The sequence below is a fragment of the Staurois parvus genome, unplaced genomic scaffold, assembly GCF_062004578.1.
Source record: "Staurois parvus isolate SC_StPar_1 unplaced genomic scaffold, SC_StPar_1.0 ptg000179l, whole genome shotgun sequence".
Taxonomy (NCBI): Eukaryota; Metazoa; Chordata; class Amphibia; order Anura; family Ranidae; genus Staurois; species Staurois parvus.
The window spans coordinates 1,847,850-1,867,238 of record NW_028317975.1 but is presented as its reverse complement, the minus strand read 5'-3'; the positions used below and the strand labels follow the sequence as shown (position 1 = coordinate 1,867,238).

At 46.2% G+C, this 19,389-nt stretch overlaps 1 protein-coding gene across 1 annotated transcript in view; it reads right to left on the bottom strand.

The window, feature by feature from the left end:
* LOC149462245 (contactin-associated protein-like 5) overlaps window positions 1-19,389 on the bottom strand; it is a 689,962-nt gene that overhangs the window by 95,040 nt on the left and 575,533 nt on the right. The window contains exons 17-19 of the mRNA XM_089677184.1: window positions 18,417-18,635; window positions 15,746-15,985; window positions 13,069-13,293 (exon numbers count right to left, since the gene is read on the bottom strand). Of these exons, the coding sequence (XP_089533310.1) occupies window positions 13,069-13,293; window positions 15,746-15,985; window positions 18,417-18,635 (684 nt within the window). The remainder of the gene's footprint in view (window positions 1-13,068; window positions 13,294-15,745; window positions 15,986-18,416; window positions 18,636-19,389) is intronic.

Genomic DNA, 19,389 nt, shown 5'->3' with positions numbered 1-19,389 from the left:
CGGACACTTTCCCCCCCTTCCAGTCCGGACACTTTCCCCCCCTTTCCTGTCTGGACACTTTCCCCCCCTTCCAGTCCGGACACTTTCCCCCCCTTCCAGTCCGGACACTTTCTCCCCTTTCCTGTCCAGACACTTTCACCCCCTTCCAGTCTGGACACTTTCACCCCCTTCCAGTCTGGACACTTTCCCCCCTTTCCTGTCCGGACACTTTCCCCCCCTTCCAGTCTGGACACTTTCACCCCCTTCCAGTCTGGACACTTTCCCCCCCTTCCAGTCCGGACACTTTCTCCCCTTTCCTGTCCAGACACTTTCACCCCCTTCCAGTCTGGACACTTTCACCCCCTTCCAGTCTGGACACTTTCCCCCCTTTCCTGTCCAGACACTTTCACCCCCTTCCAGTCTGGACACTTTCACCCCCTTCCAGTCTGGACACTTTCCCCCCTTTCCTGTCCGGACACTTTCACCCCCTTCCAGTCTGGACACTTTCCCCCCTTCCAGTCCGGACACTTTCACCCCCTTCCAGTCCGGACACTTTCCCCCCCTTCCAGTCGGGACACTTTCTCCCCTTTCCTGTCCGGACACTTTCACCCCCTTCCAGTCTGGACACTTTCACCCCCTTCCAGTCCGGACACTTTCACCCCCTTCCAGTTCGGACACTTTCACCCCCTTCCAGTCCGGACACTTTCACCCCCTTCCAGTCCGGACACTTTCCCCCCCTTCCAGTCTGGACACTTTCACCCCCTTCCTGTCCGGACACTTTCCCCCCCTTCCAGTCCGGACACTTTCACCCCCTTCCAGTCCGGACACTTTCCCCCCCTTCCAGTCGGGACACTTTCTCCCCTTTCCTGTCCGGACACTTTCACCCCCTTCCAGTCTGGACACTTTCACCCCCTTCCAGTCTGGACACTTTCCCCCCTTTCCTGTCCAGACACTTTCACCCCCTTCCAGTCTGGACACTTTCACCCCCTTCCAGTCTGGACACTTTCCCCCCTTTCCTGTCCGGACACTTTCACCCCCTTCCAGTCTGGACACTTTCCCCCCTTCCAGTCCGGACACTTTCACCCCCTTCCAGTCCGGACACTTTCCCCCCCTTCCAGTCGGGACACTTTCTCCCCTTTCCTGTCCGGACACTTTCACCCCCTTCCAGTCTGGACACTTTCACCCCCTTCCAGTCTGGACACTTTCACCCCCTTCCAGTCCGGACACTTTCACCCCCTTCCAGTTCGGACACTTTCACCCCCTTCCAGTCCGGACACTTTCACCCCCTTCCAGTCCGGACACTTTCACCCCCTTCCAGTCTGGACACTTTCACCCCCTTCCTGTCCGGACACTTTCCCCCCCTTCCAGTCCGGACACTTTCCCACCCTTCCAGTCGGGACACTTTCAGCCCCTTCCAGTCCGGACACTTTCCCCCCTTCCTGTCCAGGCCAATTTTCAGCTTTCAGCGCTGTCACACTTTGAATGACAATTGCGCGGTCATGCAACACTGTACCCATATGAATTTTTAGCATTTTTTTGAGACAGATAAAACTTTATTTTGGTGGTATTTATTCACCGCTGGGATTTTCTTTTTTTTTGCTATATAAATGAAAAAGTCCCCAAATTTTGAAAAAAAGTGTTTTTCTTCTAAAATTTTGCAAATAAATAATATTTCATCATAAATCTTGGCCAAAATGTATTCCGTTATCTTTTTAGTAAAAAAAAAAGAACCTAAATTAGTTTATAACCAAAAATTATAATTAAAAAAAAAAGTTTTTACATTTTTATTTTATTTTTTAATATTATTATTTATGGGTTTTTTTTAACATACTGCCACCCTAGCAGTACAGTGTCACCATAGTGACACTGTACTACTTGTGGGGGGTGATGAAGGGTTTTTTTTTTTGTTTTTTTGTTTTTTTACACTGATTGCTTTTACACCCATAGAGGATGTAAAATCAATCATTTCTCCTTCTCTCTGGCTGCATTCTTGCACCCATTGAGAAATGCTGTGTGAGCTGTGATTGGTCACAGCTTGTCACATGGTACAAGGCTGTTGTGAATAGCCCCGTACCATGTGACCCTTGTGATCATTCACAGATTTCACACGTAGTAAGCAATAATGTCAGATGTAACATCTTGCTTACTACTCTGCAGGTGATCACTGATTGGCCAATCAGTGATCACATGATCAGGACCTCGCACAGAGGTCCCGTATGACAATTGGTGTTCCACTGTGTCCGGAGGACACAGCGGGCACAGGATCGCGGTGCTGCGCGCTCCCAGGGAGTGCGCACAGCTTGAAAATGCGGGCGCCGTTTATGAACGGCAACCCGCTTCTGGACTGCCACCGTCTGGCCGTTTATATACAGCGGCCAGACGGCAAGTGGTTCAAATGGCTTTTCTACATCTTAAACTGTTTTTTTTTTTTTCCTGCATTAAATCAAAATTTAGCAAATCTAGGAAGTTAAATCCCCAGGTTTTCTTTAACTTTAGTTTGTTTGGACCAAACTGGTTCAAATTAACTATTTACCTCACTAACAGGTGCAACGGTTGGGATCGCTGTCTGTATGTTGCCTCAGCTATACGCAGTATACGAGGTGTGACAATTTAATTCCCGGAATGCCCGCAACGTAGCACTAGGGTGGTGAGTCACACAGCCATTCACACTCCAGCGTGTTCTGACGTGTTCTAACTTGCAATCTCCTGGGTCGCAGACCTGTAGACCCAGTATTTATGGAGTAGGAGAAGAAATAAAACGCGTGTGCATTGCACTGTTGGCATAAAATGAGTGAAGGGAATCTAGAGCAATCACATTTTGTGTGAAGTTTGTCAAAAGTGTGAGTGGAACGTTAGGTCTGATACAAAAGGCTTATGGAGAACATTCCCTGAAGAAATTAACTGTTTTTGAATGGCATGGGCAGTTTAAGGAGGGGTTGGGAGGGTGTCCACGATGATGCAAGAAGTGGGCAGCCAAAAACACAAAGCATGGATGTAAATGTGGACAGAGTGCACCTCACCTAATTGTAAGATGGGAATTCTGGTCTGAAAAGTATATTCTCCACCACGACAATGCTCCTGCACATGAAGTGTTTGCAAGTTCCTGAAATCCATTCTGAAACTTGACCAACCACCTTTTTCCCCTGACTCAGCACCCTGCGACTTTTGGCTGTTTCCAAAATAAAAAAAATGCTTTAAAAGGACATAGATTTGATGACATTCAGTGTGCCGCGACAAAGATACTGCACAGCAACCCGGAAAACGAATTCCAGCAATGTTTCCAACAGTGGCACAGTCATCTAGAAAAGTGCAACACTTGACAAGGGGACTGCTTTGAAGGTGACAGCAGCTGCTAGTGTTTTTTTTTTTGCTGTTGTTCTCGCCTACTGCCATTGGGTCAGGGGCGTCCCTAGGGTTGGTGTCACCCGGTGCAATAACACTTGGTGACACCCCCTCCGACGATCCCCGCAGAATGGATCGGATCTGCGGTTTGAGCATAATGGATCTGACTCCAATCCATTATGCTCAATCCGCAGATCTGATGCATCTTGCAGGGATTGTCGGCTTTCTTTACAACTTACCTTTTCTTATAGCGGGTCCGGGGTCACCCCGTATAGGTTGCATGCTGACGAGGATCATCGGCATGCAACCTATATGGGGTGACACCTGACCCGCTCCAAGAAACTGTAAGTTGTAAAGAAAGCCGACGATCCCCGCAGGATGCATCAGATCCATCCTGCGGGGATTGTTGGCTTGCTTTACAACTTACCTTTTTGTGGAGCGGGTCCGGTGTCACCCCGTGCGGTAGGTGTCACCAGGTGCGGACCACACCCCCTGCAGCTGTCTCGGGACGCCACTGCATTGGATGTCACTGGCACTTGGGTCAATAGACATGGCTGTAACAATCTTGGGCTATGAATATTTATGTCTCCCCTGGCCAACCACTAGGAGGTTCATGGCAAGTAGTGTATGCTGGGGGAGGCTATCAATATTTGGAGAATGACCTGCTGAGTGTTCTTTCTCCCCAGCCTGTAGCCTGAAGAGGTGAGTGCAGTAGTATTTGTTGATTGGGCCACAAGCCTGTTTGGGCCTAGCACAGAATCCTCAAGGTGCACTACCTGGTCAAGAAGAGTACAGCACCCAAGGTGTAGAGCCAGAAGAAGTGGTGCCGGAGGGGGATGGAGTTTGCCCTCAGAGGTTCCTGGATAAAGTAGGAATGTGGTGGAGTCTGGGATCCATGTTTCTGGAGGTATCTGAAACCCTAACCCTCTCTTTTTTGGAAGCCAGAGTAATAAAAGTTTAAAAAGACTAACGTGACTGGTGCCCTTCACTTTGGTAACTCTCCACTGTGGCCATGGATCCACTCAGTAATGTCAGCCCACCCTGGTGCTGGGGGTTTACATTTCTCCCAGCCAGGGGGGTCACTACATATAGAACCTATTTCTCTTCTTCAGCCCTACAAGGCCTGAAGAAAGGGATCCCATATACCTCAAAACCTTTTAGCAGTACCTAATCCCAACCAACGCACAAACTGGGCACCACTTGTCTAAAATTGCCTGTACCCAGATTACATCCCATGCAACAGGGACATTGAAAACTGCTGATGGGACCCTAGTGAACTTACCAAAATAAAACATCTTAACCAACGAGCACTGAGTTGTATGACAGTGGCCGTCTGATGAACCAGAACCAGCACCCCTCAACAGTTCTGTCAGGAGTTGAGCAGTCAAGGACAGTAACATGGTTCCCACACATCACCACCATTGCACCCCCAACCAGGAGGACCATAAAGCATCTCAACTATGATCAGAACATGTCCACTCCAGAGCCAAGAGGCCTAGGACCATACCACAGTTCCCACACATCACCACGTTTGCACCCCCAAAGAGTAGGCAAAGAAAGCAACCCATCTATGATCACAACTCGTTTAGTCAGAAGTCGAGTAGTCTAGGACCATAACATGGTTCCCACACATTACCAGAGAGGAGGAGATTAAGGGGGGATATGATCTCCATGTATAATACATAAGGGGGGATATGATCTCCATGTATAATACATAAGGGGGGATATGATCTCCATGTATAATACATAAGGGGGGATATGATCACCATGTATAATACATAAGGGGGGATATGATAACCATGTATAATACATAAGGGGGGGATATGATCTCCATGTATAATACATAAGGGGGGATATGATCACCATGTATAATACATAAGGGGGGATATGATAACCATGTATAATACATAAGGGGGGGATATGATCTCCATGTATAATACATAAGGGGGGATATGATCTCCATGTATAATACATAAGGGGGGATATGATCACCATGTATAATACATAAGGGGGGATATGATAACCATGTATAATACATAAGGGGGGGATATGATCTCCATGTATAATACATAAGGGGGGGATATGATCACCATGTATAATACATAAGGGGGGATATGATCTCCATGTATAATACATAAGGGGGGATATGATCTCCATGTATAATACATAAGGGGGGATATGATCTCCATGTATAATACATAAGAGGGGATATGATCTCCATGTATAATACATAAGGGGGATATGATCTCCATGTATAATACATAAGGGGGGATATGATCTCCATGTATAATACATAAGGGGGGGGGGGGGTATGATCTCCATGTATAATACATAAGGGGGGATACGATCTCCATGTATAATACATAAGGGGGATATGATCTCCATGTATAATACATAAGGGGGATATGATCTCCATGTATAATACATAAGGGGGGGGATATGATCTCCATGTATAATACATAAGGGGGGGATATGATCTCCATGTATAATACATAAGGGGGGGATATGATCTCCATCTCTGCCTCTCGGGGGATCAGGAAGGATTTTTTTCCCCTGCAGGAGCAAATTGGATCATTCTTTGCTGGTTTTTTTTTGCCTTCCTCTGGATCAACTGTGGGTGTAGGATTATAATTTTTTTTTTTAATGGTTGAACTGGATGGACTTTTGTCTTTTTTCAGCCAGACTATGTAACCACCACTGCACCCCCAACCAGAAGGCCAACAAAGCAACCCAACTGTGAGCAGAACATGTCCAGTCAGGAACAGCCTAGGACCATAAAATAGTTCCCACACATCATTACCACTATGGCACCCCAAACCGGAAGGACAACAAAGCAAATGAACTACAATCACAGCACTGGTCAGGAGTTGAGTAGTCTAGGACCATAACACAGTTCCCACACATCGCCACCATTTGCACCCCCAACCAGGAGGACAGCAAAGCAACCCAACTACAACCACAACACGTCCAGCCAGGAATCAAGCAGCTTAGGACCATGACACGGTTCCTAAACATTTACCAACATTGCAACCTCCAACCAGGAGGGCACCAAAGCAACCCAACTACAACCACAACACGTCCAGCCAGGAATCAAGCAGCTTAGGACCATGACACGGTTCCTAAACATTTACCAACATTGCAACCTCCAACCAGGAGGGCAACAAAGCAACCCAACTACAACCACAACATGTCCAGCCAGGAATCAAGCAGCTTAGGACCATGACACGGTTCCTAAACATTTACCAACATTGCAATCTCCAACCAGGAGGGCAACAAAGCAACTCAACTATGATAACAAAATGTCCAGCCAGGAATCAAGCAGCTTAGGACCATGACAGTTCCTAAACATTTACCAACATTGCAACCTCCAACCAGGAGGGCAACAAAGCAACCCAACTACAACCACAACATGTCCAGCCAGGAATCAAGCAGCTTAGGACCATGACACGGTTCCTAAACATTTACCAACATTGCAACCTCCAACCAGGAGGGCAACAAAGCAACCCAACTGCAACCATAACACGTCCAGCCAGGAATCAAGCAGCTTAGGACCATGACATGGTTCCTAAACATTTACCAACATTGCAACCTCCAACCAAGAGGGCAACAAAGCAACCCAACTATGATAACAAAATGTCCAGTCAGGAGTTAAGTAGCCTAGGACTGTAACCCTTACATCACCACCATTGCACCCCCAATCAGGCGGACAGCAAAGCATTCCAAACTACAATCGACACACACAAACAACTCCCACTATAATTCTACTAAAGCTTTTTTCTTTTCATTTTTCTTTTCAATTTTTTTCTAAGGGAAAGAGTGGATTGATTTGTCAACAACACACCTTGTCCAATAACAACTTTTCTTCTCCTTTTGACTGTATTAAATTAAAAAATTCCCTGAGTCAGTCTAATCTGTAAGTCAACTGCAAAAAAATTCTTCATAAATCCCACCGGGCGCTCGGCGAGTCAGAATTATAGAATCCACTCCAAGATTAAAAATTTGCCCAGCCTGACAATTAAAATGATTAAGAACGCCATTTCAACTTATTAAAAAGCCTCCGTCTCTCAGAAGAGGATATTAATGAGCTCAAAGAAAAAATAATTACGGTAGAATCTAATTAAAGAAGGGAGGTCAAGACATTACCAAATATTAGTGTTGCAGAGGACAAATTGCGTTCCGCAATTTTTTTTGCTTATGTGACAACATCGCGGTGATTTAGGAGTGGCAACTTTCCCGTTTAATGTCTTATACCATCCAAGCAAGTCATTTCTGCTGTCATTCAGTCTTGAAATATCTGCCGGTGTCTTGCTGGTCTTAAACCGCAGTCCTTCATATTACTGCATCAATGTGTAAAATAAAAAAAAAAAGAAAAAAGGAAACAAGGCGCGATATTCCGAACAGCTGGGCTGAAAACCTGTTTGTTAATTAGCGCTCTGCCTCTGGGGACTTTTATTTGGTAAATTTGCCGTTTGGAAAGGCATCTGGTGATACAAAGTCACGCATCTCCAGCTCATTCGGAGCCTTTTAATTCTGACTCAAGGAAAAGTGTGTAAATTGTCCCAAAAAACAAATGAGTTTTGAGATTTTTTTTTACAAAATTACAAGCACATTCTCAGCTTGTTGGGTGGATGGGGGTAATCAACTTAACGGCTAGCGCATTTATCACCTGCGCCGCAGGATCCTGGCACTCCCTCTACCACAATGCAAGGGGAGGTCACGCCCTGTAATTTCCATGGAGCACACAGAACTAAAGTGCACCGGTCACTATCAGAAGAGGAGAAGCTATCCTGTGTCTTTAGCAGTCTATAGCGGGCATCATTAAATGATGGACGGCGGTCTGAACCCCCAGCCAGCTAGCCAGCCAATCCCTAGGGCGTATTCCTTTGCAGTGATTGGTTTTTAGGATGGTGGCCAGTGGTGTATCTAGGTTTTGTGCTGCTCTAGGCAACACGAAAAGCAGCCGCACCAACCTTTCCCGCGGAGAGAGCCTGACTGAGACCGACCAATACGCCCCCCCACTGTGGAGAGAGCATAACATCAGCCAACACCCCCCCAACCGCGGATAGAGCATAACACCAACCAGCAGCACACCCCCCCCCCCAAAGGGGAAAGCCTGACACCAACCAACACCACCTCCCGCCCAGCCGAGAGAGCCTTCCACTACCACCCCCCTCCCATCCCTGGCAAGAGAGAGAAGGAAACTCACAGACACTCCCCTTCACAGCTCCAGGAATGAGAGTCAGGCTCTGCATACACCATCAAGCAGCCGGCAGACTCTCTTGGATCCCACCTTGTCCCCAAGCGGCATGTGTTCCTTCTTCCGGGGGGCAGCGCTGTCCCCCTGAAAAATGCCGCCCTAGGCAAATGCCTTGTTTGCCTTGTGGTAAATATGCCCCTGATGGTGGCAACATAAAAAGGAATGATCTCATGTGCATGCCATATACTCAACATTGGAATGGCATTTCTTCTGTCCAGGACCGCGTATAGGCAGGTGCAGTTAGCCACTTCACTACTAGGTGGCTCTGTAGCAGAAATGTGTCTGTTATGGCAGCAAGTGACATTAGGTGTTAGGCCCCTTTAGGTAGAGCCCTCCCACAAGTGATGTCAGGGGTGACTGAGCACTTATATACAGTATCAGGGCTGCTGTTAGAAACCACATGGCCCCATACAGCCAACGTGTAAAACACAGTTTACTTTTATTCAGTTATGAATGAACACAGTGAGTGATCAGTACTGATCACTCATTATGTTCACTCAGGAAAGGAAGAGACTGGTAACATATTTATTGTACCCTTCCCCCACTCTGGATCCTGAAGAATCCTATTGTGTGCTAGCAGCTGACAGTGGGAAGGAAAGGATGGAACCTGGCAGCACTGCAGGGGTGGGCGCACATATGGGAGCCTGGGCAAGGGGGGGGGACGTATGGTGCACAGGGAGGGTGATGAGTGGGTGGCAATAACTGGAAATGATCCCCTGTATGACTCTCTCTGCAGCAGCTAAAAGTGGAAGAAGAGAAGTAGGCAGTTTACAGTTGCTGCAGAGAGAGGGCCATACAGGGGATCGGTTCCAGTGATTGCCCCCCACCGTGCCGATCACCCTCCCTTCCCACATCTTATTCACCCAGCTGTCCGGGCCCCCCTGTTGGCCTGGGCCCTGTACAAGAGGACTGGTGGTACCCCCTGATCAATGGTCCTGTACAGTATAAGCTAAATGGGGAGGGAGCACAATAGATTCAAAGCATGGAATCCACACACCCCACATCGGTGAAAATGTAATCTACACATGTGGGCCCTAGACAGACCAGGAGGCCAGGTAGAGTGGACCTGTATGCTGGAGAAGCCGGCTGTAGATAGTCTGTCCCTTAAGAAGATGGGGGCTAGAGTGGATTGCATATGGCCTTACGGGCCAGGCTGGAGATCCCATATGAAGCTGCTTCCATGGAGGGTTCCCGGGAAAGATGTACCCATCTAGGACGTGTCTGCAAGGAACACAGTCCTGTGAGTACTTTTGACCCTGAGGAGAGACTGTAGTGAGATGGCTGTGAGGTGCTGCATGTGCTTTCACCTCAGACTACTGCGGATCGTCCACTTTATGTGATTGCCTGAGCATGTCAAATGACTCTGGAATTAATGTCCTTGTGATGTGGCTGTCCTGCCATTACATGAACAACACCAGGGCACTGAAGTTATTTATTGTCTGAACATTCCTTCTTCAGATATAAAGGTCTATGGCTGGGGATGTCATGAGGAGGCCTACAGCAAGCAGCAGGGCACAAAATAGCGGAGGGGTCGGCCTCAGCAGGTGGGACTGTGTTATAACAGGGCTGGAGTGGTGATAGGGTCATAACTAGCCAACCACAACACCCTCCTTACTCCACCTCCTGGCTCCCACCCTCTGCTTCCCTGGCACTAAAAGGTACGAGGGTGCTCCAATGGGGACACTTGTAAGGGGCACTCTGATGGGAACACTTGAGGCAAGGGCAAGAAATATGTCACCAGCACACCAGGGAACACCATAAAAAGGGTCTAAAGCTTTTTTTGAACGGTCACATCACAGCAGAAGATAGCAACACTTCTGAACCACACTGGACCACTTAATCTGGCATGTGACCATCCATCGCATGCATGATGAAGGGGTCCTGCATGGCTCTGAAATGTTGCTATCCTTTGCTGTGATGTGGTCATTTGGTAAAGCATTGGACCCTTTTTATGGTGTTCCATGGTGTGCTGGTGACATATTTCTTGCCTTGAGTCATATGCAGAATATTGCTTTGGGCATGATGTAATGAGGAATGCTGATGGGGACACCTGATGTAAGGTGACACTCTGATGAGGACACCCGATGGAAGAAAGCAGTCTAATGGGGATACATGATGTAAGGGGGCGCTCTGATGGGAACATCTGATGAAAGGGGCAAACTAAAGACTGACAATAAATATTATTGAAATGTTATGGAAATTGTACATAAGGGACTCTTAAAAAAAATTGCATACCCATTTGTTCAATGAATTTGCACGTACATACCTTCTGTGGAAATACGGCACAAACAAATGATCTTTGAACCATTTTCTTTTCTGAATAAATGTTCTTACATTATGGGCTATAATAAAATATCACATTATGGCCAATAGGGCTGAAGGACCATAGAAAATACATACAGTACATCTTTGTGACAAGAGATACAATGTAACAATTCTAGAGAACGCTCGAGGGAATTAGCAAATGAATGTAATCAATGCTATGAAATGTAATGTATGCAACAGATGTCATCACTGAACTGCTCTTACTATTCAACACATTTTCCTTTCAAATAACCCCAATCTGACTTTTAGGAAAACATTTGAAGATGCCAGTATCTTTACTGATAGGGACCTTCACGGTTTCTCTGAACAGGACTACAGCCTCTTGCAAACCGTTCTGGGCTATCCACAGTGGTGTATTTAGGTTTTGTACTACCCTAGGCAACACAAAAGTCAGACTCCTCCCCCCTCCCAGGCAGAGAGAGAGCCTGACACCAACCAACACCAGATGCCTCCACCACCCCTTCCTGGGGAGAGAGCCTGACAGTGACCAACAACACCCCTGCCCCATCCTCCCACCCGAGAGAGCCTTCCACTAACTTCCCCCCACATGACGACAGAGAGACACTCACCTTCACAGCTCTGGACATCCCCGAGAACGACAGTTGGGCTCTGCATACATCATCAAGCAGCCCGCAGCCTCTCTCGGATCCCACCTGGTCCCCATGCCGCATATGTCCCTTCTTCCAGGGGGCAGTGCTGCCCCCCCTAAAAAATGCCACCCTAGGCTAATGCCTTGTTTGACTTGTGGCAAATATGCCCCTGGCAGCGGCGGACTGACAACTCATGGGGCCCCCGGGCAATAGGGGATCATGGGGCCCCTGTGTCCTTGCCCAAACTCAAAAATGCCTATGAAAAAGGTACCAGGGGCATTTAATGGGGCCCCCTACTGACCCCGGGCCCTCGGGCGGTGCCCGAGTTTCCAAATGGTCAGTCCACCCCTGGCTATCCAACTTCAGACCTCTGTAACCCTTACTGGAGGAGGATTAGGGGTGTTAAAAGTCCAAGTCACAAGCCCGTTACATAGGTTCACTCATTTGGCTTACCAAGTACCAGAACCAGAGCAGGCGGTTGGCCTATGCCCCAACCACTAGTAAACCTGAAGGAGAAAAAGCAGATGATGCTCCATTAAAGTTCAGCGCAGGTGTAACTTTATTGTTCCAGACAAACAAACACAAGGTCCCCACCTGGAATCTCCTCCTTTGATGTGTTCCAAACAAAAAACTGGGCTTAACTGTAGAAAAATTATGAGATTCTACAATTATTGTAGATACCTTATTATTCTACAATTATTGTAGATACTAATTATTGTAGGTATTTCACCCAATACCCTGTAAGGTGGGGGCTCTGTGTCCGTGTGTCTGGAACAATAAAATTACACCTGCATTGAATTTTTATGGTGAGCCACTGGCTTTTTCCACTTTGGGCTAATAAGACTCCTTGAGATAACCCAGGGAGTGTATACAGGACAGCTATGAAATTTTACTTAACATGTATTTTTTTGTATGGATCAAACAGAAATAACAAAACACAGTAAACAGACCAAAATGGAGCAATTAGGAAAAATAAATTGTTATGGTTCTCATATGCTGGAAAGCTAAACTCTGGGCATAAAGGCTTTCATTTAAATACATTCCTCGAGAGCTGTGGACCCAGCAGGTTCCACCCAGCAGACTTGCAGAAAACTACAGGAGGATACAAGACCAGTCCCCCCGCACAAGGTGTAACAGCAGCAGTGAGTGGTCTTTATTACAGGAAGTCTCACACTGAATTGCTGCACAGATCTGGAAGAAATACACAGAGCACCAGGGGCGGACTGACCATTTCGACACTCGGGCACTGCCCGAGGGCCCGGGGTCAGTAGGGGGCCCCATGAGCTGCCCCTGGTACCATTTTCATAGGCTTTTTTGAGTTTGGGCAAGGACACAGGGGCCCCATGATCCCCTATTGAGTTGTCAGTCCGCCCCTGCAGAGCACACCAAGATTCAAGAAGAATACATATGACCAATACAATTACAGTATATGATACTTGCTTATCCCAGAGTTCAGCAGTTTTTGAATATCAAGACAGAATAACTGACAAAACTCTAATCAGTATTTTCCAGTTTAGAACAAGAGGTTGAATAAGCTCTTCTGAGCGATATATACAGGGCACATAGGAGGCTCACCATTCCTGCAGAGCAGTACGGCCAGGTAGTCCTGGTAGAAGGAGTCAATGTAGAGTAAGAGGCTCGGAGCCTGAGCTGTGAGAAAGCTGAAGGCAATATTTTCCCTGGATATCACGGTGTCTGCGTATATCGCCGAGACCGATGCACTGGCATTCCTGGACACTGGATACGGCTCCTGGAAAACATAGGTGACCGAGGTCCCAGCTTCAAACATTGCAGAAACCTCTAGAAAGACAACAGAAATATAGACAAGGTTTTTAAAAAGGAAGAACAAAACAGAATAAGACGTCCTGTATAGGACAGTCTTCAAACTACCATAAACTATACATGGCTGGTGTCCACCACTGAAAGGCTCTTTTTCAGCCAGGGTTTTATGGAACTTTAGGGTTTCTTTAGAGGTTGCTATTGGTTCCTTGAGCAATGAGCCATTTCTGACTCTTAGATAAATAGCCATTGATATCAATAATCATGTTAACTTTCTGCAATGGGTGAAGGGCATTTTTTACCACTAAGCAAATGTAAGGAATATTCTTCCCAATGATCACCAATGTAAGGAGCATTCTTCCCACTGAGCACCAATGTAAGGAGCATTCTTCCCACTGATCACCAATGTAAGGAGCATTCTTTCTACTGATCACCAATATAAGGGGCATTCTTCCCAATGTTCACCAATGTAAGGAGCATTCTTCCCACTGACCCAATGTAAGGAGCATTCTTCCCACTGATCACCAATATAAGGGGCATTCTTCCCACTGATCACCAATATAAGGGGCATTCTTCCCACTGATCACCAATGTAAGGAGCATTCTTCCCAATGTTCACGAATGTAAGGAGCATTCTTCCCACTGATCACCAATGTAAGGAGCATTCTTCCCACTGATCACCAATGTAAGGAGCATTCTTCCCGCTGATCACCAATATAAGGGACATTCTTCCCTCTGATCACCAATGTAAGGAGCATTCTTTCTACTGATCACCAATATAAGGGGCATTCTTCCCACTGATCACCAATGTAAGGAGCATTCTTCCCACTGACCACCAATATAAGGGGCATTCTTCCTACTGATCACCAATGTAAGGAGCATTCTTTCTACTGATCACCAATATAAGGGGCATTCTTCCCACTGATCACCAATGTAAGGAGCATTCTTCCCAATGTTCACCAATGTAAGGGACATTCTTCCCACTGATCACCAATGTAACGGACATTCTTCCCACTGACCACCAATGTAAGGAGCATTCTTCCCACTGACCACCAATGTAAGGGGCATTCTTCCCACTGATCACCAATGTAAGGGGCATTCTTCCCACTGACCACCAATGTAAGGGACATTCTTCCCACTGATCACCAATGTAACGGACATTCTTCCCACTGACCACCAATGTAAGGAGCATTCTTCCCACTGATCACCAATGTAAGGGACATTCTTCCCACTGACCACCAATGTAAGGGACATTCTTCCCACTGACCAACAACATTAGAAACATTCTTCCCACTGGTCACCAATGTAAGGGGCAGTCTTCCCAATGATCACCAAAGTAAGGCTCCTTTTACATGGGGCAGACTTCGTCCTGATCAGCAGGGGATCTGCTCACAAATCCCCTGTTGATTGGAGCAGAGCTGGTGGATGACATATCTATCTACGCTCAGTTTCTACAGAGCAGACACTGACAGAGCCTGCTATTATCTATGGGCAGCAGTCCAGAGGAAGTCATTTACACCTGACTAACTTCTGATCTGGAGGTAGGCAGGTATAAATGGACACAAGTCCGTTTACACCTGCTTGTCCATACTGGTGAATGGACCATACATTTAGATTCAACTGAAAAACTTTCCTACATTCTTCCTACTTATCACCAATGTAAGGAACATTTTTCCCAATGATCACCATTGCATTCTTCTCACTGACTTATATATGAAACAACCTTCCCAGTGACCAAAAATGTAAGGGGCATTCTTCCCAATGACCATCAAGGTAAGAGACATTAATTCCACTAACCACCAATGTAAGGAGCATTCTTCCCAATGACCACTAATAAAGGAATCATTCTTGCCACTGATCACCATTGCAAGAAGCATTATTCACACTGACCGCTAAGGTAAAGGCCATTCTTAACACTGACCACCAATATTAAATGCATTCCTCCCATTGACCACCAATGTAAGAAACATTCTTCCCAGCATAAGGGGGTTCTTTTCCTAATGTCCATCAATTTAAGAGTTCCGTTCCCCCACTGATCACCAGTGTCAGGAGGGCCTTTTTCATTGACTGGTAGTGTAATTGGGCAATTTTTCCACTGAATCCCAATCAAGGGAACTCTTCAATTTTCACTGTCTGGGTTCTTTTTTGTCCATTTATATTATGATGATGATGATGATGAATATTATTGTTTAATGCATTAATTCCATTATTATTATTGAAAATAATTTTGCTTAATTTCATAAGAAAAGTATGCCACATTCCTTATTCTTTTATTTATTTTTATATATCAACCTACTGATCACTATAAAGTACATTGAGCAAACATAGTAGTTATAAGCAGGGGTTCTCTGAGATATAGAAGTTTTTTCATGGGTTCCTCTATGTTAAATAGGTTGGGAAAGACTTGCTTGGTGACATAAACAGGGGGAGAAATACCACTCAGGTAATTCCTCCAATGACAATGAATGCCTTACCTTTCTTGCAGTAAAGTCCCTCAAAGGCAGAGTTTGTGCAGTCACAGGTGTATCCATTGCGTTTCTCCACACACTTTCCATTGTTGTGGCATAAGTTCCCATAACTACTGCAATGGCCAGGACAGCCCGGCCTGATCCCCGGAGTCACTTTGGCTTTTTCCTCCAGATCCAATGTCTGACCATTCAATTGGAGGTAACGGATACACCCCACAAAGCCCCTCTGTTTGGATGCTGTCCCACCTATGGAAAAGAAAGTCATCATCAGCTTCTGACATTTGTGATAATGTAGAGCCAATCCTCAGTTTCTCTAGCTTCCAGTAGTGGCCCAAATTAATCTTTCATATCCAGGGTTCCTCTAGTTGTTGCTAGGGGTTCCTAGAAAATACAAAAATGTAACCACTAATAGAAAGGATATTCTTCTTCCAATGGTCAACCAATGTGCCTGGCCCCTTGTCCCAATGGTCATATATGTAAGAGATCCTTCTCTCTAGAACTTCCAGCAATGGCCCATTTTCCCATCCAAGGTTCTTCTAGTGGTTGCTAGGGGTTCCAAGACAAACCAAAAATGTAACCACTAATGGAAAGTATACTCTTCTTCTGACTGTCTACCAATGTATGAGGTCCTTTGTCCCACTGGTTGTAAAGAGAAGAGAAGGTAAGAGATCCTACTCTTTTGACCAGCAATTTATGGGGATGGCCTTTCTCCAACCATTAATATAGGGAGCACACATCTATGTATACCTAACCCTTATCTAGATTACATTATGGGTCTGGTAAAGAACGAGGTAAGCTTGAAGGGGAGTTGCTCTGCCTGGTCTGGTTTGGGGATAACCAAATACAGATGAAAGTGGACATTTTTAAAAAAACAAAATGCATGTACCGTATTCATGTAATTCACTGTGTTGTACCGTGACAGCTGCATCAAGCTGGTTTCAGCTGTCACAGTGCTTCCTCTCAATGGAAGGCTCCGCTGTAGCTGGCAGGTTTGTTTGTAAACAAAGTTCAGTGTAAGCAGCTGCAGTCTATACTCCCCACTGTAGGTGGTGCTTTACACAATGCATCAAAGGAAGAAAATTGTGGGGAACTTAGTTCCTCTATGACTTCCTGTGGTAACCTGGGACAGAAGCTGTCTGATCGGATGCTGGTCTCCTTGTGATTCCCACCATGGCCATTTTGGGTGAGGGCAGAGCAAATTATTTCCCTGCCCCACTGAAATGGAGCTCCTTTTGCAAGTGGCTAGTGTAGGGACAAGTTCCCCGCCTGCTAGGGATAGCACTTAGCAGCAGGGAAAGGTTCTTGAGAAGTAGGAAAAGTGCAGGGACTATGTGGGTTGGACTGGCCAGGCCAAAGTTCTGGAGAAGTAGGAAAGGTGCAGGGACTACGTGGGTTGGACTGGCCAGGCCAAGGATCTGGAGAAGTAGGAAAAGTGCAGGGACTACGTGGGTTGGACTGGCCAGGCCAAGGTTCTGGAGAAGTAGGAAAAGTGCAGGGACTACGTGGGTTGGACTGGCCAGGCCAAAGTTCTGGAGAAGTAGGAAAAGTGCAGGGACTACGTGGGTTGGACTGGCCAGGCCAAGGTCCTAGAGAAGTAGGAAAAGTGCAGGGACTACATGGGTTGGACTGGCCAGGCCAAGGATCTGGAGAAGTAGGAAAAGTGCAGGGTCTACGTGGGTTGGACTGGCCAGGCCAAGGATCTGGAGAAGTAGGAAAAGTTCAGGGACTACGTGGGTTGGACTGGCAAGGCCAAGGATCTGGAGAAGTAGGAAAAGTGCAGGGAGTACATGGGTTGGACTAGCCAGGTCAAGGATCTGGAGAAGTAGGAAACGTGCAGGGACTACGTGGGTTGGACTGGCCAGGCCAAGGATCTGGAGAAGTAGGAAAAGTGCAGGGACTACGTGGGTTGGACTGGCCAGGCCAAGGATCTGGAGAAGTAGGAAAAGTGCAGGGACTACGTGGGTTGGACTGGCCAGGCCAAGGTTCTGGAGAAGTAGGAAAAGTGCAGAGACTACGTGGGTTGGACTGGCCAGGCCAAGGTTCTGGAGAAGTAGGAAAAGTGCAGAGACTGCGTGGGTTGGACTGGCGAGGCCAAGGATCTGGAGAAGTAGGAAAAGTGCATGGTCTACATGAGTTGGACTGGCCAGGCCAAGGATCTGGAGAAGTAGGAAAAGTGCAGGGTCTACGTGGGTTGGACTGGCCAGGCCAAGGATCTGGAGAAGTAGGAAAAGTGCAGGGTCTACGTGGGTTGGACTGGCCAGGCCAAGGATCTGGAGAAGTAGGAAAAGTGCAGGGTCTACGTGGGTTGGACTGGCCAGGCCGAACTTGACCATTGCTGTGAGTTTTGCACGTGCTTTTGGACACCTGTTCTCACCCGCTGGGCCTGTGGGTAACTTGGAGTGTTCTCCATATATTCAGTTTGCCACAATCACATGACCATTAGTCATGCTGACTGGCTCCTGATCATTATTTGAGACCAGCGGCTTTAACTGACAGATGGTTTCAGAACTAGAAGCGTTCACAGATGCATGCTTCAAGTTATACAGTAAAATGTGGATTCATGTTCACCATCCCTGAGAAGTTTAATCTACAGACTGCAGTCAGGAATAGGCCGAAATATTATTTTATTCCATGATATAAAGCAATTCCGTATAACTTGAAAGCAATCTGGACTCACCCACATAGAGCTGAGCATTCAGCAGCGGTCGGAGGCGCCCATCAAACGGGGTTTGCACCAACTTCCTGGGCTGGTTATCCACAACAAGGCTGGTTTCCTTAATATTCCTCTCGGCTCGGAGGTAATGCCATTGACCATCATTCAAGGCCGTGACAGACAGCAGGGAAACCTCCATAGGCCCATTTCCCGCATCGAATGAAAATGTCACCTGGTAGGGAGCTGTAAAGTACACAAGGCGATCAATACTGCAATCAATATCTAGTTTTACTAATTGATTTACGTTTGTGTAGGTCCAGGCATGACAGCAATAAAAATAAATAATTTTGGCAAGGCCCCCACCACTCCAGTGTTTTATTTCTACCAGTATTCATCACTTGGGCTCTAAATATAAAATATTTATATATATAAATCCCAGTGAAGTATATGTGTGACCTAACTATATTTTCAGTTTGTATATAAATCCACAAATGCTGTAGAACACCTCTCAGAAATGCTCTATCAATGAAAACATTTTTATAAAGTAGAATTTTTAAATGGTAGCTGTGCAAACTTACAGTTTTATACCTAATAAATGGTAAAAGATGGAACAGAAAAAACGGACAAAAATACAATTTTTGTATTTTATAAATGTCATAGCTTAGCTGAAGTATTTTTTGTGATCCGTAATTCTGTTGATAATCTCTCTTCTCATTTGAATCTATTTTTTATAGCACAGAAAATGAATTATTACATATTTTATTTCTGCTTGCTACATTTACCTTGCTATTCTTAGCTGCTCAGCTTAAAAAGAGCATGTAGTTCATAAAGCTAAATAGCAAATAAAAATAGGAGGTGTGGTAACTGAATTCCCTATTGGTAGCCCTATGGTGGGGAGTCACACAGCCATTCGCACTCCAGCCTGTTCTGACATGTTCTAACTTGCACTCTCCTGGGTTGCAGACCAGTGGACTTTTTACGGAGTAGGAGAAGAAAT